This window comes from Amphibalanus amphitrite, unplaced genomic scaffold, assembly GCF_019059575.1.
Source record: "Amphibalanus amphitrite isolate SeventyFive unplaced genomic scaffold, NRLGWU_Aamphi_draft 000534F_arrow, whole genome shotgun sequence".
Taxonomy (NCBI): Eukaryota; Metazoa; Arthropoda; class Thecostraca; order Balanomorpha; family Balanidae; genus Amphibalanus; species Amphibalanus amphitrite.
In genome coordinates, this window is record NW_024882028.1 from 322,653 (window position 1) to 342,072 (window position 19,420).

General features: G+C 52.7%; 1 protein-coding gene across 4 annotated transcripts in view; it reads right to left on the bottom strand.

The window, feature by feature from the left end:
• Positions 1 to 292: 292 nt before the first annotated feature.
• LOC122393421 (RNA-binding protein fusilli-like) overlaps positions 293 to 19,420 on the bottom strand; it is an 89,828-nt gene continuing 70,700 nt past the window's right edge. Inside the window, exons 10-13 of one of the 4 annotated variants that reach the window (XM_043389400.1) lie at positions 10,859 to 11,095; positions 10,203 to 10,407; positions 6,998 to 7,212; positions 293 to 3,461 (exon numbers count right to left, since the gene is read on the bottom strand). In XM_043389400.1, coding sequence (XP_043245335.1) covers positions 3,300 to 3,461; positions 6,998 to 7,212; positions 10,203 to 10,407; positions 10,859 to 11,095 — 819 coding nt within the window. In that variant the 3' untranslated portion in view covers positions 293 to 3,299. The other 3 variants (XM_043389399.1, XM_043389401.1, XM_043389398.1) reach the window with 3 other exon arrangements.

Below are 19,420 nucleotides of genomic sequence, written 5' to 3' on the forward strand. Positions count from 1 at the left end.
GGTGTGGAATCGAGCAGTTAATCGCCTAAACAAAAAATTAAGCATGAATTTTAAGTGATTTTTATTTTATAGCAATTTTAAATACTGTCTCAAATAACCCCACTGTCTCAAATAGCCCCACCCTACGGTACATACAATTTTCTATGATGGACGTACCAATACAGGTATACGAATAACAAACTTTTTTTCGCTAACTTGACCCCAGTTATTTAGCGATCGGAAATCGCCCGAGCCGGAACCGTTCAAATAACGCGCCGCTGCCTATAGACATTCCACACAGGCACAGGCTGGATGTAGTTATTCACATGTATTCTATAAAGTATACTTGTGATCAAATTGCACAGCTGCATCGAGACGAGGCGAGAGTGGCAGCAGATGCTCGTGTCCACGTGCGTGCTCGAGCGGCGCCCATCGACACAGCGGTGAGCTTCCAGCTGTCTACGCCTGACAATAAGGCCGACAGAGGGCGAGCGGGGCCGGGGCGGTCACGGGGCTGTTCGAATCCAACTCGGGTAGGCTGGGACTCGCCCAGCAGGTACCGCCGTCGGAAGTGTTTTGTTAAATGTATGGCCAACGAGTTGCTACAAAAATTTACACGGAAAAGATGTGCACAGAGCTGTTCACAGAGCGCGAGCAATATAACACACACACGCACACACATTAAACTATTGATATGAATGCACTAAGAACATAAAATAAACACACGACGCTTTTACATATACACTGAAAATCATACGCGCCTGACATTGCGGAGTGATTTTTTTCTGTTTTTCTCCCTTAAAAGATAAAATTCACCACAACACAAGCAGACGGGGACGCGCCGCGGCGCGGGTCGTCCTCTGGCCGACTGGGCAGAATGACCCGGGCGCGACCCGTCTCCGTCGCTCCGGCCGGGCCACTCCGCCGGCGCCGGGCCGACGTCCGTCGGTCAGGGCGGGCGGTCGAGCGCAGCGCCACCGGCGCCGGCGGAGCGCGCCCCACTCAGAGCTTCATTAAATGGCCACCAGATGGCAGTGCTGACGTCACAGGGGCGGCCGACCCGCCAGCGGCACCCTGTGCGTCGGCCCCGCCGCGCCAGATTTTGCCCCGTAGCTGACTGGATCACCCCAAAGACCGGTGTCACCTGAGGGGGCGGCGAGCGCCACAGCCGAGCCCGACACCAGGGCGCCGCCGCGGGAGCGGCCGCCTCAGAGACGACGTGCAATAGCAACCAACCGGAAGCGAGCAAAGCAAGCAAACTAACCTAACACCACTCGAGATTTACAATCAAGCGCCAAGGTGACCATAGCAAGTTGGATTACCGAAGAAGAGCCGCCGTCCCGCCGGGATTATCATATTATGCTTAGAATGAAAAGAGCGCCGCTCTCACGCTGCGCCATACGACGGAACCCTCCGCGTTTGGTGTTACTTGAAATCACGCCCGATATTTCCGTCCCTCACCTCCACCGCATGCCGAAAATAGCCCGATATCCCACACCCAGATGTTTCTCTTTCTCACTCCGAATGTCAACTACGGTGTATCACAGACAAGCGGCTGGGTCTGAACCCTGGTGGGTCAGGTCAGGTCAGGTCGAGGGCCAGGTCCTGACACCGTGGGCCCGAGATATTATGAGCAACAATGAGATGATGCTGCCCTAGCTCCGAGTGGCAGTGCCCCTCCCTTGTACATTGTCATGGGCTATGTGGCGGTGTGGTTTGACAAGACACGGCGGCACCACTCCACGGCACAGACTGCCCCGGGAGGGCAGTCGTCTGACAAGGCGACCTCCTCAGCGCAGCTGGGGACAGAACTGTCCGACTGCACTGTCCGGCAAACCGACAGGACAGAACCGCCTGAACCAGACATCTGCCCGACAGCCCGGACAGACAGACAGTCGGACACTCTCTCCGCCGCAGTCTGACAGAGGTCACCTGAGGACGGAGCCGGGGTCGCTCGGCGCTCGTCCCGCCGGGGAGGGTGCCACCGTCACCAAGGCTCACCGATAAAACTTGAGCCGCGCTCCGCCGCGGGCCGGCCAGCCTTTCAGAGCCGCCTCGAGGCGCACACGCCGGAGAGCCGCCGGGGGGCTAACTCCGTTCCAGACGAGTCGGGGCCGTGCAGGGGCGTTCGCACCTGGTCATGTTACCATATCACAAAACTCAAACAGACTAGGCGTAAAACGGGTCACTTGAAAAACTCCAGCCGGGGGCACGGCACAGAGCGAGAACCGAGGTTCCAGCATAGGTGGAGCTGCCCATTGTGACAAAATGACCGCCACTGATCAATTAGAAATGCATTTGGAATGTTTGGTTCGAAATGGAGCCGCTTAGGAATGCTGAAATTTGTCAAAAATACCTTTCTGGGTCAAAATCCCGTGCTACCTTTCTTTCAAAATCCTTCTCACCCCTGCCTTGCATATGCTCTGCCACTTTAGACTGGGCAATAGGGCTCGCGCACGGAATTTACACGTGGAATGGCGACAGTATTCAGATTCAGAGCAACTGCGCTGGAGCGCAGTGCTGCACCTTAACTAATCACTCACTACATAAAACACATTCAGCTAAATGCAAATAAGGCACGTCGAATGCATGATTGTGCAAGAACGCAATTCTTGGCTAAAACAAACTATGTACAGGTTGCCGGGCCGGACGGAGCACGACGCACTACGCGTGACTCCAGCCGGTCCCGACGCACGCAGGGAAGACTCTGTGATAATGTTGACATAAACATCCGTACAGTTAACGAACTAGCTAAACGGCTATGTATATAACAGAGGACTGTCTGGCTGCTGGTGCGGATCGACCTGCTGTGCGCTCGCCGGCGGCAGGGCCGGGACGGTCTGCGGGATGGGTGGCTGCGGGGTGGCAGCGCTGCCGCTCCGCACCTTCCAGACCCGGCCACTGCGCCGGCGGCGGCTGGAAGCTCATGGGAAGACAGTGGCAAATTACTGCAGTTGAAATAAAATACAAAACTCTGCGCCTGTCAGCGCGCCCCAGACTGCTCAAAAATGCATCTGGGCGCGCACGTGACAAAGCGCGTCACACAATCGCTCTTCTGCCGCTCTCGTTTCCTTTCTTTCTCTCTTTCGCACTGGACTCTCGCCGGTAGGCATTGCACAAACGGCCCCCGCATTCTCAGGGCGCCCGTCGGCCTTCAGCCAATCGCGGCGCAGGCTGTCACGCGTCAGCCAATCGGAGACCTCGCCCTGGTAGAGGTCACCGGCCGCCCGCCAATCACCGCGCGGCCTGGCCCGAGTCCGCCAATGAGCGAGTGGACGCTGCTTAGCGCCGGCCAGCATACCGCAGGGGCGACGCAACGTCTAGGACGCCATGAAGAGCTCAATATAGCGCGTGCCTATGTGCTGCTTGTTCTTCTCGAGGATGGCGCGTTCTGCCTCAGTGCGAGACGCAAAGGAAACCATAGCCTCACCGGATGGCTGCCCCTCTGCGTTCTGCTGAAGCTGGATGCATTCCGGAGCAATCTGCGAACAGATGGGTTCAGTCAGGAAACGAACAGACCGGGATAGCCTCGCCAGCGATATTATCTTAGAAAGTTTTGAACAGTCTGAACAATTTATAAATGGTTTGATTTTGCTGTGCATCCGAAACGGATTTGGATTTAGGTGCGTTGGCAGGATAGCCGAGGAATGTATCAGGTAAAACGGACTTAGGACTTCGATATTACATTTCCGACTTTTAGTCCATTTCAATCGATCTGCTTAACCCTCACGATGACCCCGTTTATCTCATTGACCTTGGTCGGAGTATAGAGCCTCAGCCGGACACCTGAGATGGTGTTCCGCTCGGATCGGGCGGCCGACAGGACCGTTGGGCGAGACATCAATAGGTAGGTACTTACCGGCGGCGCTTCCGGTCTCGGATGGGTTGCTGGGCTCGGTGCCGGGTCGCCACACACAGGATCAGAGGACGACTGGCGCAGGCTGGAGCTGGTTAATTGCTCAGTTTGAGTGATAGATACGAAACGGATCGGTTAGAGCGGATAGATTAGGTATGTGACGGATGCACAGTTGAATCGGATAAACTGTCCTATGACGCTTTTTTCGTAAAAATATAAATTGCCAAATGCTTTCTGTTTCGGCGAAGTGCTTGAAATGACGACTATCTTTTTTGTGTTTGTTATTGCAATGGGAACAATTAATAAAGACATCTATTAAAGTAGGTACTCGGCCAAAAATGCCTTGGCATCTCATAAAGCTAGCCAATGCAATGTGTAGGTGCATGTGCATTGTATCACCGAGATTGACGATGACTACCTATAATAGGCGGTTGGTATGCCATTAACATGCATATTAAGTTGCATCGCAATGTTAATAATTTTAGTGAAGCAAGTGGCAACCATGCGCCGAAAAGGGTATTATAACGTAGAGTACGTATATCTGTATTTGCATCACTTACGTACATGGACCTATAATACACCTATACTGTGCCTATCATATACCTTTTATTTGTTTCATCCCCCTCCGTGCTCGTAGGAAACGACATTACGTGAGTGTTTTGGACACAATAACTTCTTATGCACAGTGCGTGGTACAGGAAAATTCCGAGGGACGCTTTGTTAAACCTTTTCAAAATAGATAGATGATCGCATTCTTGAATTAAAATTAAACCTTTCATATAAATTCAATACCAGTGCTTGCAATGTCAAACCACTCTGAACGTTCTGAACGTTAAACGTCACCGACATATACAAGCCGAGGCGATAACATATCTGTTGAAAATGTTACGGGCCAACGCTTTCGGTGCTAGCACTTCATACGACTGGGTAGGTAAGGTAACTGCATAGGTACATGCCTATTGTGACCGATTTAGGCATATTAACCCTCGCCGGCACAGGGAGGGGGGGTTGATGCAACCCCCCTAAGGTTTTTCGCAAATAACTCGCGTAAAAAGCGGCCGATTGCAACGAAACTTTAGGTACCCTCGCATTGATCAATTTTACACCTACCCTGAAAATTTCACGACCCTGACCCAAATGACCTTTGACCTGTGACCTCTTTTCCGAGACCATGTTTGGCCGGAATCGCGATTCCGCGTATGTCGGCTCGCATTAGTCGCGCGTTTGCTAGCTTTTCGTGATTTCAAACGTTCAAACATGCGATTTGATGTTGCTCTCATACATTAGGGTGGGTGTCAAGGTCACCCGAAGGTAAGGTCAGGTCATTGACCTTTGGTGACCTCGGGTGACCTCGGTTCGCTTTTTCGAGTTTTGCATGTTTCTAGGCTAGTTTTTGGAGCTGAATTCGAATTTAGCAACCATTTGAACATTTACGAAGTAGTTTTGGTGCCTTCGTAACATGTTACGAAGCTGTCAGAGGCGGTTGACACGTATTACGAATACCCGTCACAACCCCTACCGGTTGACCTGACCTGACCTGACCCGACCTGGTCTAAATGCTTACAGACATCATCTCTGATCAAAACTATTATAACACGATATTCGTGATCAGCACCCCGGAAAACCACTTAGCAGCCACACTTTACGACTTTCTAACAGGTCCCGATTTTCCCGGTTTTCGGGTCATTGACCTGACCTGGAAGGTCACCCGATGACCTAGGACCTTAAAATTGGGTATCATCGGCTTCCTCTCGTGACGGGCAACACGCTCGTTTTTTCCGCGAAGCTCTAGCTCGATCAGGGGCCAAACGCGAGGGGGGCGGGTCGTACCAACCCCCCCCCCCCCTTGTGCCGTCGAAGGACGCAAAATGGCCTGTGCCGGCGAGGGTTAATAGTGAAAAATCATGACACCCATTCTGCTTCTTCTACTGAAGTACAAATATGTTCCAATCAAATATAAAATATGCGCTTCCCATTTTTACGGTCAATTCTCATTGAAACACAGAGCCTAAATCTATACAATCCCAAAATATAATACTGTGAATAATGTCCGCCATCACCGCCGTCCGCCACCACAGTTGGTTAGTTCATTTATATGCAGCACAGTTGATGTCACAGAATGGTATAACCGACCACTGCCAGGCGAGGGCAGCTAGGATGTATCCGACACCGAAATGACTGATCATGCCTATTGCCTGCATGCGTTTGATCATGCCAAATTTGCCTAATTGACTATACTATATCGCACATGAACAGTGCCAAAGCTGGATGCACGTTATGCGAAATATGAATTATCAATGCAACACGGCTTTAGCCAAAGTTAAAGTAAACATACAGTAAGCAGGCACGTTTATCGCGTTCCAACACCATCACAACCACCCTCAGGGAGGTAGCCGAAAGATAACAAGAAATGTATGCAAAAAAGTAAGCTGAAAAAATGAATGAAACTTTAACATCGATATTGTGAACAAGAACGAGATACAGCAGCATAAAAAGCTGGCACATGCTAATTGGCCGAAAAAAAAAAACTGTTCCTTGCAGTGCATATGCGACAGACGGTTGCTGCCAACATTATTTGGGCTACCTCCGTGAAGGCGGGACACAGAATGGCCGCTGGCGCGGCCACGGTCCTGGCATATTTGGCCAGAGACGGCGGTCCGATCGGGGTGGGTAAGGGGTTAAACAAGTCGACCACAACCCAATCGAGGGAGTTAGAACTTAGAACCACCAAGATACAGCGCTCTAAGTAGGCATAAGTACAAGTATGAGTATAAGACCATGGGACCTCCGACTTGCGGACCGCCACCGACCGTGACCGCGCCAGTGACGCTGGATGACGCCAGACGTCATCCGGCGTCAGCGGCGCCATGCCACCATGCCGTGTTACGGGCGGACGGGCGGTCCGGGGACCGCGCGTCCGTCCCATTGCCGCCATCGCCGCGGGCCAGGGACCGGACCTCAGCCGACGTCCAAATACTCGAGGTGAGAACACTCACCAGACTGAGACAAAGGCAACACATCGGTCGGTCTGCATCCCCGCGCGGCGACGGCGGCACAGTTAAAAGAAAACCCATAACCAGAAAGACCCCTAACCTCAAAGCCTTCGAAGAATTTGAGTATGTCAACTTTGCTGGAGGAGTATGGCAGGCCTCGCATCCTCACCAGGGCTGGTGACGGCCCAGTGGTTACCGGAGGGGTCAGCCCGTTGTAGTAGGAGGTCGGTGAGACAGGCGGCGACGGGTACGCCTGCCAGTAGTACAGGCTCGGCGGGTACGAGTAGGCCGGTACCCGCGGCGTGAGCGGCGCCACGGGCGGTAGCAGCGCCGGCGGCGCCGCGTACGTGTACAGGCCGTAGGGTGGCGTCAGCATCCCGCCGCCTGAGGGCACACAGAGGTCAGTCGGGGTCGGGCGCCGCCGGCGGACGGAGACCGGCAGCCGCGGCTCACGGCGGGCACACAGACAGAGACGAACTGATGGAAATGCTGGAGCCCGTGAGGCGGAGCTCGGTGCGCCGTGACCGGAGGGGTCGGCAGGCGGCGCCTCTCACAAATGTGACGAATGACCAGCTCGTGACGCTCGCCAGCGGCAGTGAACAGTGACACCAGAAGTGGCCGTAATGTCACGCGTCAGGCATCCGTGACGTCAATGTCACAGCGTCATACGCTCAAGGGCCCAGATACAAAGCTGAAAGAGGTTCGATGAAGAGGTCAACGTATTCTACACTTGATTATATGTCCTCCGACAATGGGAAGAGATCACACAATTGATATAATTTCTAGCTCACTTCTGGTGCCACTAACACAGCGCATGTATTTAATATCTACAAATGTTTTTAATCTACTCTAAGCCTATCTACCCAACCCGCTGCAACCAGCATACCATTGTTAAAGCAGGGCATGCGATCCCACACCATCGTGCAAACCAACACCGAGTTGTGGACAAAAGTGGCTGGGTCCGCTTCCGCAGTTAGCCCTGGCCACGGCTGTCCGTTCATGCAGAGAGCCCAGCGCCGAGACGGGACAGGCCGCCACCGACCACACCGACAGCACGAGACAGACGCACCACCACAGAGGAGAGACAGCCTGCAGAGTGGACAGAGTGGACAGCCCAGAGAGCAGAGCAGCCGGAGAGAGTGAGGGGAGAGAGCCAGATGAGCGACAGAGAGGCGCCGCCACCGGTGAAGGCCCCCGGAACCAGGACATAAGCCCAACATACCTGCACTTTGCCGCCGCTCCCTCGCACCACCAAATTCGCCACGCTTACAACTGAGCCCGTCCGACAGACACGCACGCACACCCAATAGGCCAACAACTGTTTAGTTTGCCCGCTAGGGTGACAGAAAGGTAGGTAGGTAGGTAGGCAAGTAACTCAACGTAGCCCAGCCGGAAGAGACCAACCACTGTGGAGACAGCATGTGTTTATTTTAGTGCGTCTGCATCATACATGTAGGTCAACCGGGCCCAACATCTCCAGTGCGTTGGCGGCGGACGCGGGATGAGGGAGGCACTTGGGAGAGAAACAGCCAGGATCTCGTCGAGACGCGGCCTCACGATACACTAGGACAACAACGGTCATGCAAAATATCTGGGAATGTCTCAACGGCCGCCACTAACCCGACGAGATTCTCAGCGGGAAGACTTGGTTCGGCCCGAGGCACGTTGCAGGCCGGCGGGACCGGCAGGTCACGGAACGGCACTGGAGTCTGGGGCAGCAGGATCGGGGAACAACGCCGTGGAGGTGCCGCAGGGCCACTACGGCGCTACAACAAAGCTACCGTGAAGCATACACGCGCTCCGACGAGACGCCCCCGGCCGTGCATTGGCCGCCCCGACCCGCGGCAGGCAGCGGGCGCCGGCGCGTCCGGCGCGCGGCCGCCCGGCCAGTTAATAGCGGAAGGAGATGCGCCGTGAATCCCGTGACCCCGGCCGGCCGGCTGGCGGCGCTATCGTGAACAAGCTAGGCACCTTCGTGGCCCGTCCAGATCCCGTGTCGCGCGACCACTGCCAACCGGAACTGGGACTTCCAGCAACGACCAACGACCAACTCTCGCCGAAACTGGGCCGGGACATGCAGCGCAAGTCTGATACCGGTACATCATCAACCGGAGAGCAGGTGTCTCCGTGTGAGGGAATGTTTGTTCACTATTGCTGCTTGGATAACCGGGCCACAGTGTCTGAGAGCCGTTTGTCATTGCTGTCTGTCCGTCAGCACATCCCGACTATGGAGAGGAGAGAGAACATTATGTACACACCACGCAAACGCATGCGCCCTAAACGTTAGTCGGTCGTCCCGCTGCCTGGAACGGCCAACAACCTCACGCCGGCCCCCCAAGCCTCCCCCGGACACATGCACAGAGCCGGCCGCGCCCCGCCCGCCCGCCCGTCCAGGTCACTACGGGTCAAGGTCAGTGTCATCGGGCCGTCACGGGAGCCTACACCCTCAAGCCGCCGAGAGTCCGGCAGAATCACGAGGAAGGACTTGATGGGCCTCTGTCTTTTTCCGTCTCACTGGGACGGACAAAGGAAGTCGCTAAAATTATTGTCACGCTGATAACAGCTAAAACGGTTCACAAGTCACGATATTTATGTCTATCTACAGCTGAGAGACCGAATAAAAGACAGATCGGGAGTCTCATCAACACATAACAGTCAGTCACTAGCGTAGCGGAATGTTGAGCAGAGGACTGCCCATGTCAGGTTGTTCGTTGTCTAGAGCGCCGGGTACAGGTGGTGGGAGGCGGAGTAGGAGGCGGGCAAGGCGGCCGCGGCCGCGGCGGCCGCCGCCGCACTGCTCGAGGAGCCAGCCATGCTCATCAGCGGCAGCGAGCCCGACTGCCAGGCGCGCTTCACGGCGCCGCTGGCGTCTGCCGCCGACACCGGGAACGCCTGCTCCCAGGAGCGTTTGACTCCGTACGGGAACTGCATCAGGCCCTGCTGTACGGACAGTGGCTGCATCTGAGGCTGTGCCTGCGGCGGCGCCGTCTTGGCCAGGCTCTGCAGGTCCACCATGCCAGGCAGCATGGCGGATGCCGCCGACACCGGCATCTGCAGCATCTGCTGGGTGGCCAGCCCGGAGCGCTGCAGCAGCATCAGCTGCTGCTGCTGCTGCTGCTGCTGCTGTTGCTGTTGCTGCTGCTGCAGCGCGGCCATGTAACTGAACGGCACGGCGCCGCCCAGGGTCTGCACCATCGGGGAGGAGAGGGAGGTGACGGTCGGCGGCGGCGGCGGCATCGACTTGATCGGACTCTGGGGCGACAGGAGGGAGGGCGTCTGGGGCATCGGTTTGCGTCGGAGCGCGGCGGCGGCGGCAGCGGCGGCGGCCGCGGCGGCCTGGCCAGAGGGGTCCCACGAGGTGGCGGGCAACATACCGGGAGATACGACCAGGGCCTGCTGCGCAGCCGCGGACACGGAGCCGCTCAGCACCAGGTTCATATCATCGCCGGAGCACTGAAACACCTCGATGTAGCGCTGCTTCTTGCCAAACGGCATGTAGCGGTGGTGGCGGTCCTTGGAGGCCAGGAACGCCGCCTCCTCGGAGACCATCTGAATGAACGCCTCACCCGACGGCTGACCCTGCGGCACACACGCACACAACACGCACACGCACGGGGACGGGAACGTCAGGGCCGCGGCAGGGCAGACGGGGTTCAGCTACCGCTCGTTACACGAGAGGCGTCTTCAGTCTTCACATTCGAATAGGCATTTTGGTATCGAAATCCGAATTCACACATCGATGCTTTTGACGGTTGATAGTTTGAAGCTTCCTCGTCCTATTGGGTCAAATGAATAATGCAAGCTATCCATTTTTAATCCAAACGTTTTGAACGAATAAGTTGACAAAGGAAGACGTAACCCAAGCATTTAGCCCGGTCTGTGACGTTCGTTCGGCAAATAACATGTTAGCGATAAAATGTAAGCGTTTAAGTTCTAAAATTCATCCTAGGCCTTCTAAAAGATCATTATAACGAACGCTCTCCAGTACCCTCCTCTCCTCTCTCCTCCCACCCCTCTTTTCCCTCCTTACCTGCGCATTGATCACCATATGAACGCCCTGCACTTTGATCATGTGCGCCAGATCGCCGAGGAACTGCAGGATGTGCTCCACCTGCGCCTCGAATGGCAGTCCCCGCAGGCGGATGCAGTCCTTGCGCGACCCGGACGTGATGATTTGCTGCGGTATCACGGGGAACGGCTGCGGAACCTGCGCGATCAGAGGCGGCTGCTGTTCGTACGTGCGCGGGTCCATCGAGCGGTTCAACACCTGTAAACACAGAGAGGGAGGTGGAGATCAGGTCAGGTCAGGTAGGGTCGGGTCGGGTCAGGTGCGAGAACGTGGTCAGGGAGGTCAAAGTGAGTGTGAGAAACTCGTTGATGCTTGCAGATCAAATGCTACTTCAGAAAGCATTATATTTGAAGTCGTATGGCCTCACAAAAAGTATTCATCTGATTATCAATGGCGGGACAGCATCCACGCTGAACATTTGTTCTACTAAGTCGTAAACAAATGACCGGGACGCAACGTAGACGCGGCCAGCTGGAACGGCCCGGCCCAGCCTACACAGCGTCAAATCGATTTACACGGGGCGCATCGCGTTTGCGTGTTACTCGAACACAAACGTGGCCAGTCAATTAAACCGTGTCACGCTCCGACCCGCCATTCATGCCGTCTACCTGTAATGGTCTGAGTCGATAACGCTCATTGCTCAGGTCATTACCGTTAGACTATGGCACCTATGAGCCAGCAAAACGACATCGTTTGTTAGAGGCCATTAGACTCGTTGCCCCCACCCTCTCACACGAGCTGATCGGTCCTTCGGCCAATGACTGGTAGGTAGGCATGGTGTGCACGTTTATCTTGAGGTAGCGCAAATAAATCAATTTTGCGATGCATTAGCAGACATGTCGAAGATTAAAAAGATGGTTTAATATTCTTGAGAAAGAAAAATAAGGAACCAGATGGGGGCATTTAATACCTAAGCAAACGCAACACGATCAAAATTCCATTTTTGCATACTGCGATATTTCGACAAGCGTGGCGGTTAAGTTAAACTGTCCTCTGAACTTCGATCGAAGACCTAACTTTGGACCGAACGAGCGTCTAATAATCCGCGGGTCTGTAACTTTAAAGATAAGTTGTTTGACGTTCTAGTGCAATTGGACCCACAAATGACGCACAAAGCATTGAAGTACAGCGACATTTCTTGCAAAAGGGGCCAAGCACCCACCGAAGGATCATCTAAGAGGTTGTTTATTAGAAACTTTCATGTCATATAATCAAACATTCCTATATTTAACCCGCGCGGGGCTGGGGGGGGGGTAAATTTTACCCCCCCCCCTCGCGAATATTTGCAATATCTCAAAAACGGCGGCGCGCAGCGCCGCCAAACTTTCAGTACCTTTTCTTACATCAGTTTGACACGTTCTCTGAAAATTTGAGCGAAATCCGTCGGAAATTTTTTGAGAAATTGACGTTTTAGTGACGTCATGTTCGCCATTTTCGCCTCAAAAACGGCAAAAGTTCAAACGCCGCTAACATCTTCATTTTTAAAGTCGTCGGGACGTAACAAAAAAGGATATACGTAATGTTATTTTGTCTATCAAATGGCTATCTCGGTTTTTTGAAAATTTTGGATTTTGGCCCAAATTTTTTCAAAAAACTGACTTTTTTGGAAAAATAACTATAAAATCCAAAATTTTGAGTGTATCGAAAAAACCGGAATACCTATATGTCAGAGAAGTGGTCTATGTGCACCTACATACCAAGTTTTAGAAGAATCGGTTCAAAAATGTGGGAGTTATTCAAAATTGTATGACGTCACGACACACAAAATTTTTGAAAAATGACTTTTTTGGAAGTTCTAGACCTCGTACGGAAACAAAAATAGCACCATTCGATTCGCCGTGAAAAACTGCATCAGATAGACACCTTTTTAGGCCTTAACAACCAACTTCACAATTTGACCTCACTTGACCTGACCTTCACCTGACCTTGGCCTGAAATTCATCCAGAGGTGGTCCATATCACTTATTGAGTGTGCCTATTGAATTCTATGAGTAAAATGACCCATAAAACATGTGTCGCACATGCCCTTTTCTATATTTTGTTTTTGGTGACCTGACATGACCTGACCTGACCTTGACCTTGACCTCTGAATGATATTTTATGCAACGAATATTGTCTTGGTAGCCTAAGAACACGTTTTGGGCGATCAGTCTCAGTCCATGACTCCATTCTTCGGCAACTACGGTGCAAGGCCGATACTGTAGGAACTTGCAATTTGTACCCTTGACCTGACCTTGACCTTGACCTCAAACTTAAAATTAAGTACATGTTTTTAGTTGTTCGTGATGAGATCTTTCGATTGCCGTTTGAATTTTCCAAATCGGACCATTAGTTCGGGAGATAACAGGGGGGGGGGTAAAATTTACCCCCCCCCCCAGCCCCGCGCGTTCGGCTGGAGACCCCAGCCCCGCGCGGGTTAATATTACATATATAATCATCAATTAATTGTCTGTTTCAATCTATATCGTTAGGATATCAATGCTGCCTACAACACTTCCGAAAGAAGATTGATGTGTTCAGTACGGACCGCAAGGGTGACGGCTATTAGTGGCAGGGGGGGGGGGTGTTTTCATCCACCCCTCAGGTTTTTTCGGGAATATCTCCGAAACCGCCGAAGCTACGATGGTGAAATTTTCTGACTTTCCCTAAAACTAAATTGGGCACATTCCCTGAAAATTTCAAGTTCATAACTTTACCAGGGGCGGCTCCAGAGCACTGGGAATTGGGGGGTCCTATTCGTGAAGCGAGTCATTTGGGCGAGCATCACGATGCTGATGTATTATAACTGTATGCACCAGTTTTACGAACAGTGAATGAAAGGTATCATGTGATATCATATACAAAGTTATTGTGCATCCTCTTTTGACACGTTTTTGCTACAATAGGCGGATCCAGGCGTCCAAAAAGGAGGGTTATGTTTTACCTCCCAACATAGGTGCCCTGACACCGCCTATGCATGACCAATACAATTGTAGTCGTTCTCTCATAAGAAAATTGTAACATAACAAGACCATTACCGCCCTTTTTAGAAACAGCACCTATAAAAACCTTATTTACTATACTTTTTGTGTACCCCCAATCTCAATGATCTGTATCCGCCTATGATTTTTGAAAATGCATATTTTTAGGATCCATGTGAATTCCTGGTTCATTCTCTATCGATCGACAAAAGTTGCGTTAAGATTGGTTCAGAAACCTGGCCGTGATAAACAGTCTAAAATGTATCTGCAATTTGCCCGTTTTTACATCCCCTCTACCCCCTATTGACATTTTCTTAATTTTTATTTTCTAGAAATGTAGATCACGTTGAGCGAAATCGAATGCCGTTTGAATTTTGAAAATCGGCCCGTTAGATCTCGAGATATCAAGGGGGGGGGCGTAAACAGCCCCCCTGCCACTAATAGGGGTAGCCAGGAGCCTGCCACTAATAGGGTTAACTTAAAGGATGCGATCAATAAAAATGGTATAATTGACCTTATGCTCATAATATCGGATAAATTAATTGAAAAAAGGTCCAGAATATATTTTCGAACTTGGTTCTTCTTCGGTGGAATCATTTTTTTTTTATTTCACGGAAGAAGAACCAAGTTCGAAAATATATTCTGGACTTTTTTCAATTAATTTATCCGTTATTATGAGCATAAGGTCAATTATACCATTTTTATTGATTACAATCATGCTCAAAGAAACGTTGTACCATATAAAGCTAAAGGATGCGTGTTTCGTGACTGCTCCGAAGGAATCCACCCATCAGTCGGGCCCTATGTGTCTCAATCCGGGCCCTGGAGCCGTCGTATACGATGATGGACAGAGTGCAGAGACAGTCGGCAGTACCGCCCTCCGCCAGTATAAACTGCCAGTCACAGCCAAGACCGCTGGATGCTGGCTGACCAGCGCTCTGGAGGGGACACCGACCAGCGCTGGAGGGGACACTGACCAGCGCTGGAGGGGACACTGACCAGCGCTAAACAGGGCACTCACTAGCAGTGGGGACACTGACCGACCAGCTCTGACCGTGACATTGTACTTCACATCTTCATTTCTGAGGTCTACGCGGGAATCATAAAACAGCGCAGATCTAATGCTTCCAAACCCGGATTTAGCTGATAAAACATCGAAAACAATCCATGACGCGACGGTTTCGCACGTGAAGTTCTTCGGTTCTGGCTAAGTCTCCATTCGGTCACCAGCACGAAACAAAACCAGAGCCCCCGGCTCAGTATAGGTATCCAGCAGAGCCGCCTGATGCACCCCGCCCCCGTGTCCGACCGGTCGCCGAGGCTTCATTTCGATCCGGCTGATGTAACAGAACGCAGCTCTGGCGAGTGACACGCGAGAACCAAACAAATGACAGCATCTGTGGGACAGCTTATAGCCCGGCATTTGGCCCATGGCTGGTCGAGGAAGCAGCCCACAACACAGCGTTTTAATTAATTTTACCTGAGATTGACCTCATTAATTGAATAGCTAAACACTAGTCATTATTCCAAAATGCGAGTGCGTTGCTGCTCAAACGATTATGAGAAGCGAGGCGAAGCCCAGTCACCCAAACACATAGCACGGGTAACGGGCTCCCGAGCAGCGCCCCGGCAGTGAGCGCCCACTACCCCAGCCAGCGGCTGGCCGGTCAGAATACACAGCTCTGCGCCTCGGCACGGGGGCCTGGTCGGCGTCTCGGCGGCCATCGCCGCTGGACTTTGGCCGAACGGCCGGGCTCGGAGAGGCGACCAGCGGCACACACCGAGAGCCTGGCCGGCGCTGAGTCACATTCCAAGACTGTGCACTCTGCAGTGCCGCACTGCACGGCAGCGCAGACGAAACACGGTGGCCAGGCTCCATCGGACCGGCAGCTCCGTAACTGTATCGAGAGTTGGTCGAGGACGCATGCAGTCTCAGAGGACCACGGTAAGATGATACAGAGCCGCTAAAAATCGGAATGGAGTGCAGACTTATAAATATAAGGGCACTGCACTGGGCTAAAATAAACGGATTGCAGTATGTGAGCCGTATCGAGCCGCAAACGAGTGATGTACCGAACTAAGCAAAGCGCGTACCAGCCGAGCTACATAGATAGGAAAGCGACAGAGCCCAACTGGGGTAGGACGATGTACTGAGCTAAGTACAGAATATAATACCCAAGAACAACAGAAAATATATTGAATTTGACATAGGCCTCTGTATACAGATGTCTATGAACTTGATAAAAAAGAACGATGCACCGGGCTAAACCGGGCACCAAGGCGAGTAGGGCGATGAGGTGCACTGGAGCGAACACTTAAATAGGACGATCTACTCCTTGAAGGCAAGCGACAGACGGCCGATGTAGCACGGCCACAGCGGAGCCGGCGAGCGATGGACCGCTGATAGAACGCTTCTGTCCGCACCAGCAGGTAAAAACGAGACAGCGAGGGAGGCTCAGCAGGGAGAACGAATGCAGTGTCCCTAAGGTAGTGCGACGGATTCTCCACTCCGTGCTATTCCACCGCCATTTCCATAACAGCAATCAAACTCGTAACTCGAGCGCCATTCATTTGTCGCCGTCCAGATATCGATTGAATGCAAAAAGAAGTTGCCTCGGAAGCTTTTTATCAACAGAGGCACTTGTGGTTATTTGGACTATGCTTATAGTATAGCAACGGGGACGTTGAAGGCCCGTAAACGAATATGAGTCGTATACGACTCTGAAGAGTCATTTGTCCGTTTGGAGAGATACGTTGGCCATCGTATGTTGCATGCGACAGTAGCGTTATCTGTGCTGTGCTCTAGTCAAACAACGATAAGGGCGCAACAGGTGTGCGATTTCTCTGAGCTTAGTCCTCACAAGTTCCGAATTCATGTGGAAAACGACGGCACCGTCTCAGCCTACAAAACGCCATTTGTTAGAGCAACGACCCACTTAAGGTCACGCTCGATATCACGGTCATATATGTAATACAACTTATCGACATTCGATAGTTTATCAGTTAGGTTTATCAGGTGATGACAGTTCATTGAGGCATATGATTCGGTGTCCACGTATAATATAAGAACATCGGCCTGCGAGCGTGTGAAACCAGCCGTACCTGCAGGACCGAGGCGGCATCGAGCTTCATCGCTGCCTCCAGCGTGACAGGTCGAGCCGCGTCGGAACGCGACAGCGAGCACCGAGCGCAGAGCACCACACCGGGAACACGGGAACACGGCAGCGCACCACCCCTCTACGAGCACCGAGCCAGCACTGCCGCCGGTGCCGCCCTCCGCCCGCCGGCCGCAGGGCAACCCATAGCGGCCCGAGGGCCTCCAGCCGCCCCGCGGCACGACCCGCCGCGCGGAGCGACAGCCGGCGCCGCCGCCAGGGTCCGCCACCGGCGCGGCCCGCCAGCACGCCTCTCGGCACTCTGTTTATGATTTTTTGTTCGTCCAATAGTTCTGATTAATATCGGATAAACATAGGGCGGCTCGCCGGGCGCGCAGCTCGTCACATGACGGCCAGCTGACGGCGGCGCCAGCTGACGGCCGCGTCAGCTGATGGGCCACGTCAGCGGCCCTCGGCAGGGCCGGCGCCGTCAGGGGGCGCCGAGAGGAGGCCGCGAGGGAGGCCTGGAGACGCCGCGGTCACCAGCAGAGGGCAGCACGGCTCCGGTGAAACGTCATCTGGGAGCTCCGGTGGCGGCCGGCTCCAGATGATGGTGAAACGAAACACCCACGAGAAGCCTGAAGTCGACCGCCAGCACGAGGCAAGCCAGCGTGGCCGAGTATAAGCTTCGATATCGTCATACCAAGAAGCATTAACCCGCGCCCTGCTGGGGGGGGGGGGGTGTTTGAACACCCCCCCTTGTGGTTTTTCGCGAATATCTCAAAAACGGCGGCGCGGAGCGCCGCCGTTTTTGGTACACCTTATCATACATCAATTCTACACATGTTGTGAAAATTTCAGACCAAGGTCATTCAAGGTCAGGTCACCAAGTCACTTGAAGTGACCTCACCTCATAAAAAGTTTCAATGTCTGTCATAGCTACACCGAGTGACCGATCGCTTTGAAACTTTCAGCGATTGCTAAGTGCAATAACATGTATAAAATGTATATCTCAGAATTTTGATATCGATGACCTAAGGTCAGGTCAATTTTGCGACCTCCCCATTATAAGTCAATGGGAGAAAATTGAAATGCGCCTCTTTTGGATAAAAGACATTATAAACACTCCCAAACACCGAATTACAAGTGGTTTAGACACACTGAACATGAAAATGGTGTCCGTGACCCTTGTTTATGCCCTGAGGTCATCTTAGGTCACGAATGGTATCTAACAGTTTTTCGCAAATAACTTTTGATAGAGGCATGCTAGAGCGATGAGAACGCCTTAGATGTGTTCATCTCGACGATACGAATCGACTGATATGCAACATGACCCTTTCCGGTCAGGTCATGACCTTGACCTGAGGTCAAATTTTCAAGTTGACCTTTCAAGGTCAACTTATAGTTCATTCGATGCGTCTTGACGAGAGAAACACAATGCCGGTAAGAGTAAGCTCGTACAAGGCTTGGGTCAAAAGTTATTGCAGAAAAACTGTTTCCGAAAAAATCGGCTATTTTTGCAGTTTTTGCCCCCTGCAGGCAAAACCGTTGACGTTAGGTTAAATCTGAGAGAATTACTCAGAAAGGGCTTTAATAGGGCTATCGAATGCGCTTTTCCGCGGCGCTGTAGCTCTATTGGTTCTCGAGTTATGCGTTAGCTTCTTGGAAATTTTCGACATTCGACCTGGAAATCGGCGAAATTTTGCCTTCAATGACCTCTGGTGACCTGACCTTTGACCTGACCAAAAAATTGACCGAAGTGATTTCGTCATTATTTTTAACGCTCTCTCGAACGCCGCCTTCCGCGTATCGCTACGTGGCCCAGGAGCCGAGTTACAAGGGGGGGGGGGGTGTTCAAACACCCCCCCCCCCCCCCAGCAGGGCGTGGAAATCCAGGACCCCCAGCCGGGCGCGGGTTAAAGAAACGAGCGCTCAGCACAAACATGAAAGAAGACCGCAGAAACCATCAATTCAAAATGTCCAGGAAATTGAAGACACCGACGGAGCACTAAACGACCTGAACTACTCGTTTTAGGCGTGAAAGAAGGCCGTAACTCAGGGTACCCCATCGACATCTAATCGTCCAGAGCCGCTACAGGCAACCACTCATAGTCCATCGTACCCCAGGCGGGTCGATGGCCCACACACCGCCGACAGCACAGAGAACCATCAGTGCAAGGATGGTCAATAGCGGCGGTGGGCGGCGGTATCCACATGCGAGGCACCGGCGCCGCCGCTCCTGAACCCATACAATGCACACGATCGGTATAAGACAGCACAGGCGCTGCGGCGACGGTGTTAGGTTGGGGGGGGGGGCACCGGAGGGAGGAGAGGGGCACCGCACACACAAGCGCTTCGCAAATAGTAGACGCTCGATCGTAGCTGAGTACTTAGCGGACGAACGGAGCAGAAGTGCGAACCTGCTAAAACGCGAGGTCTGGCTGGCGAAAAGAAACTGAGGACAGCTG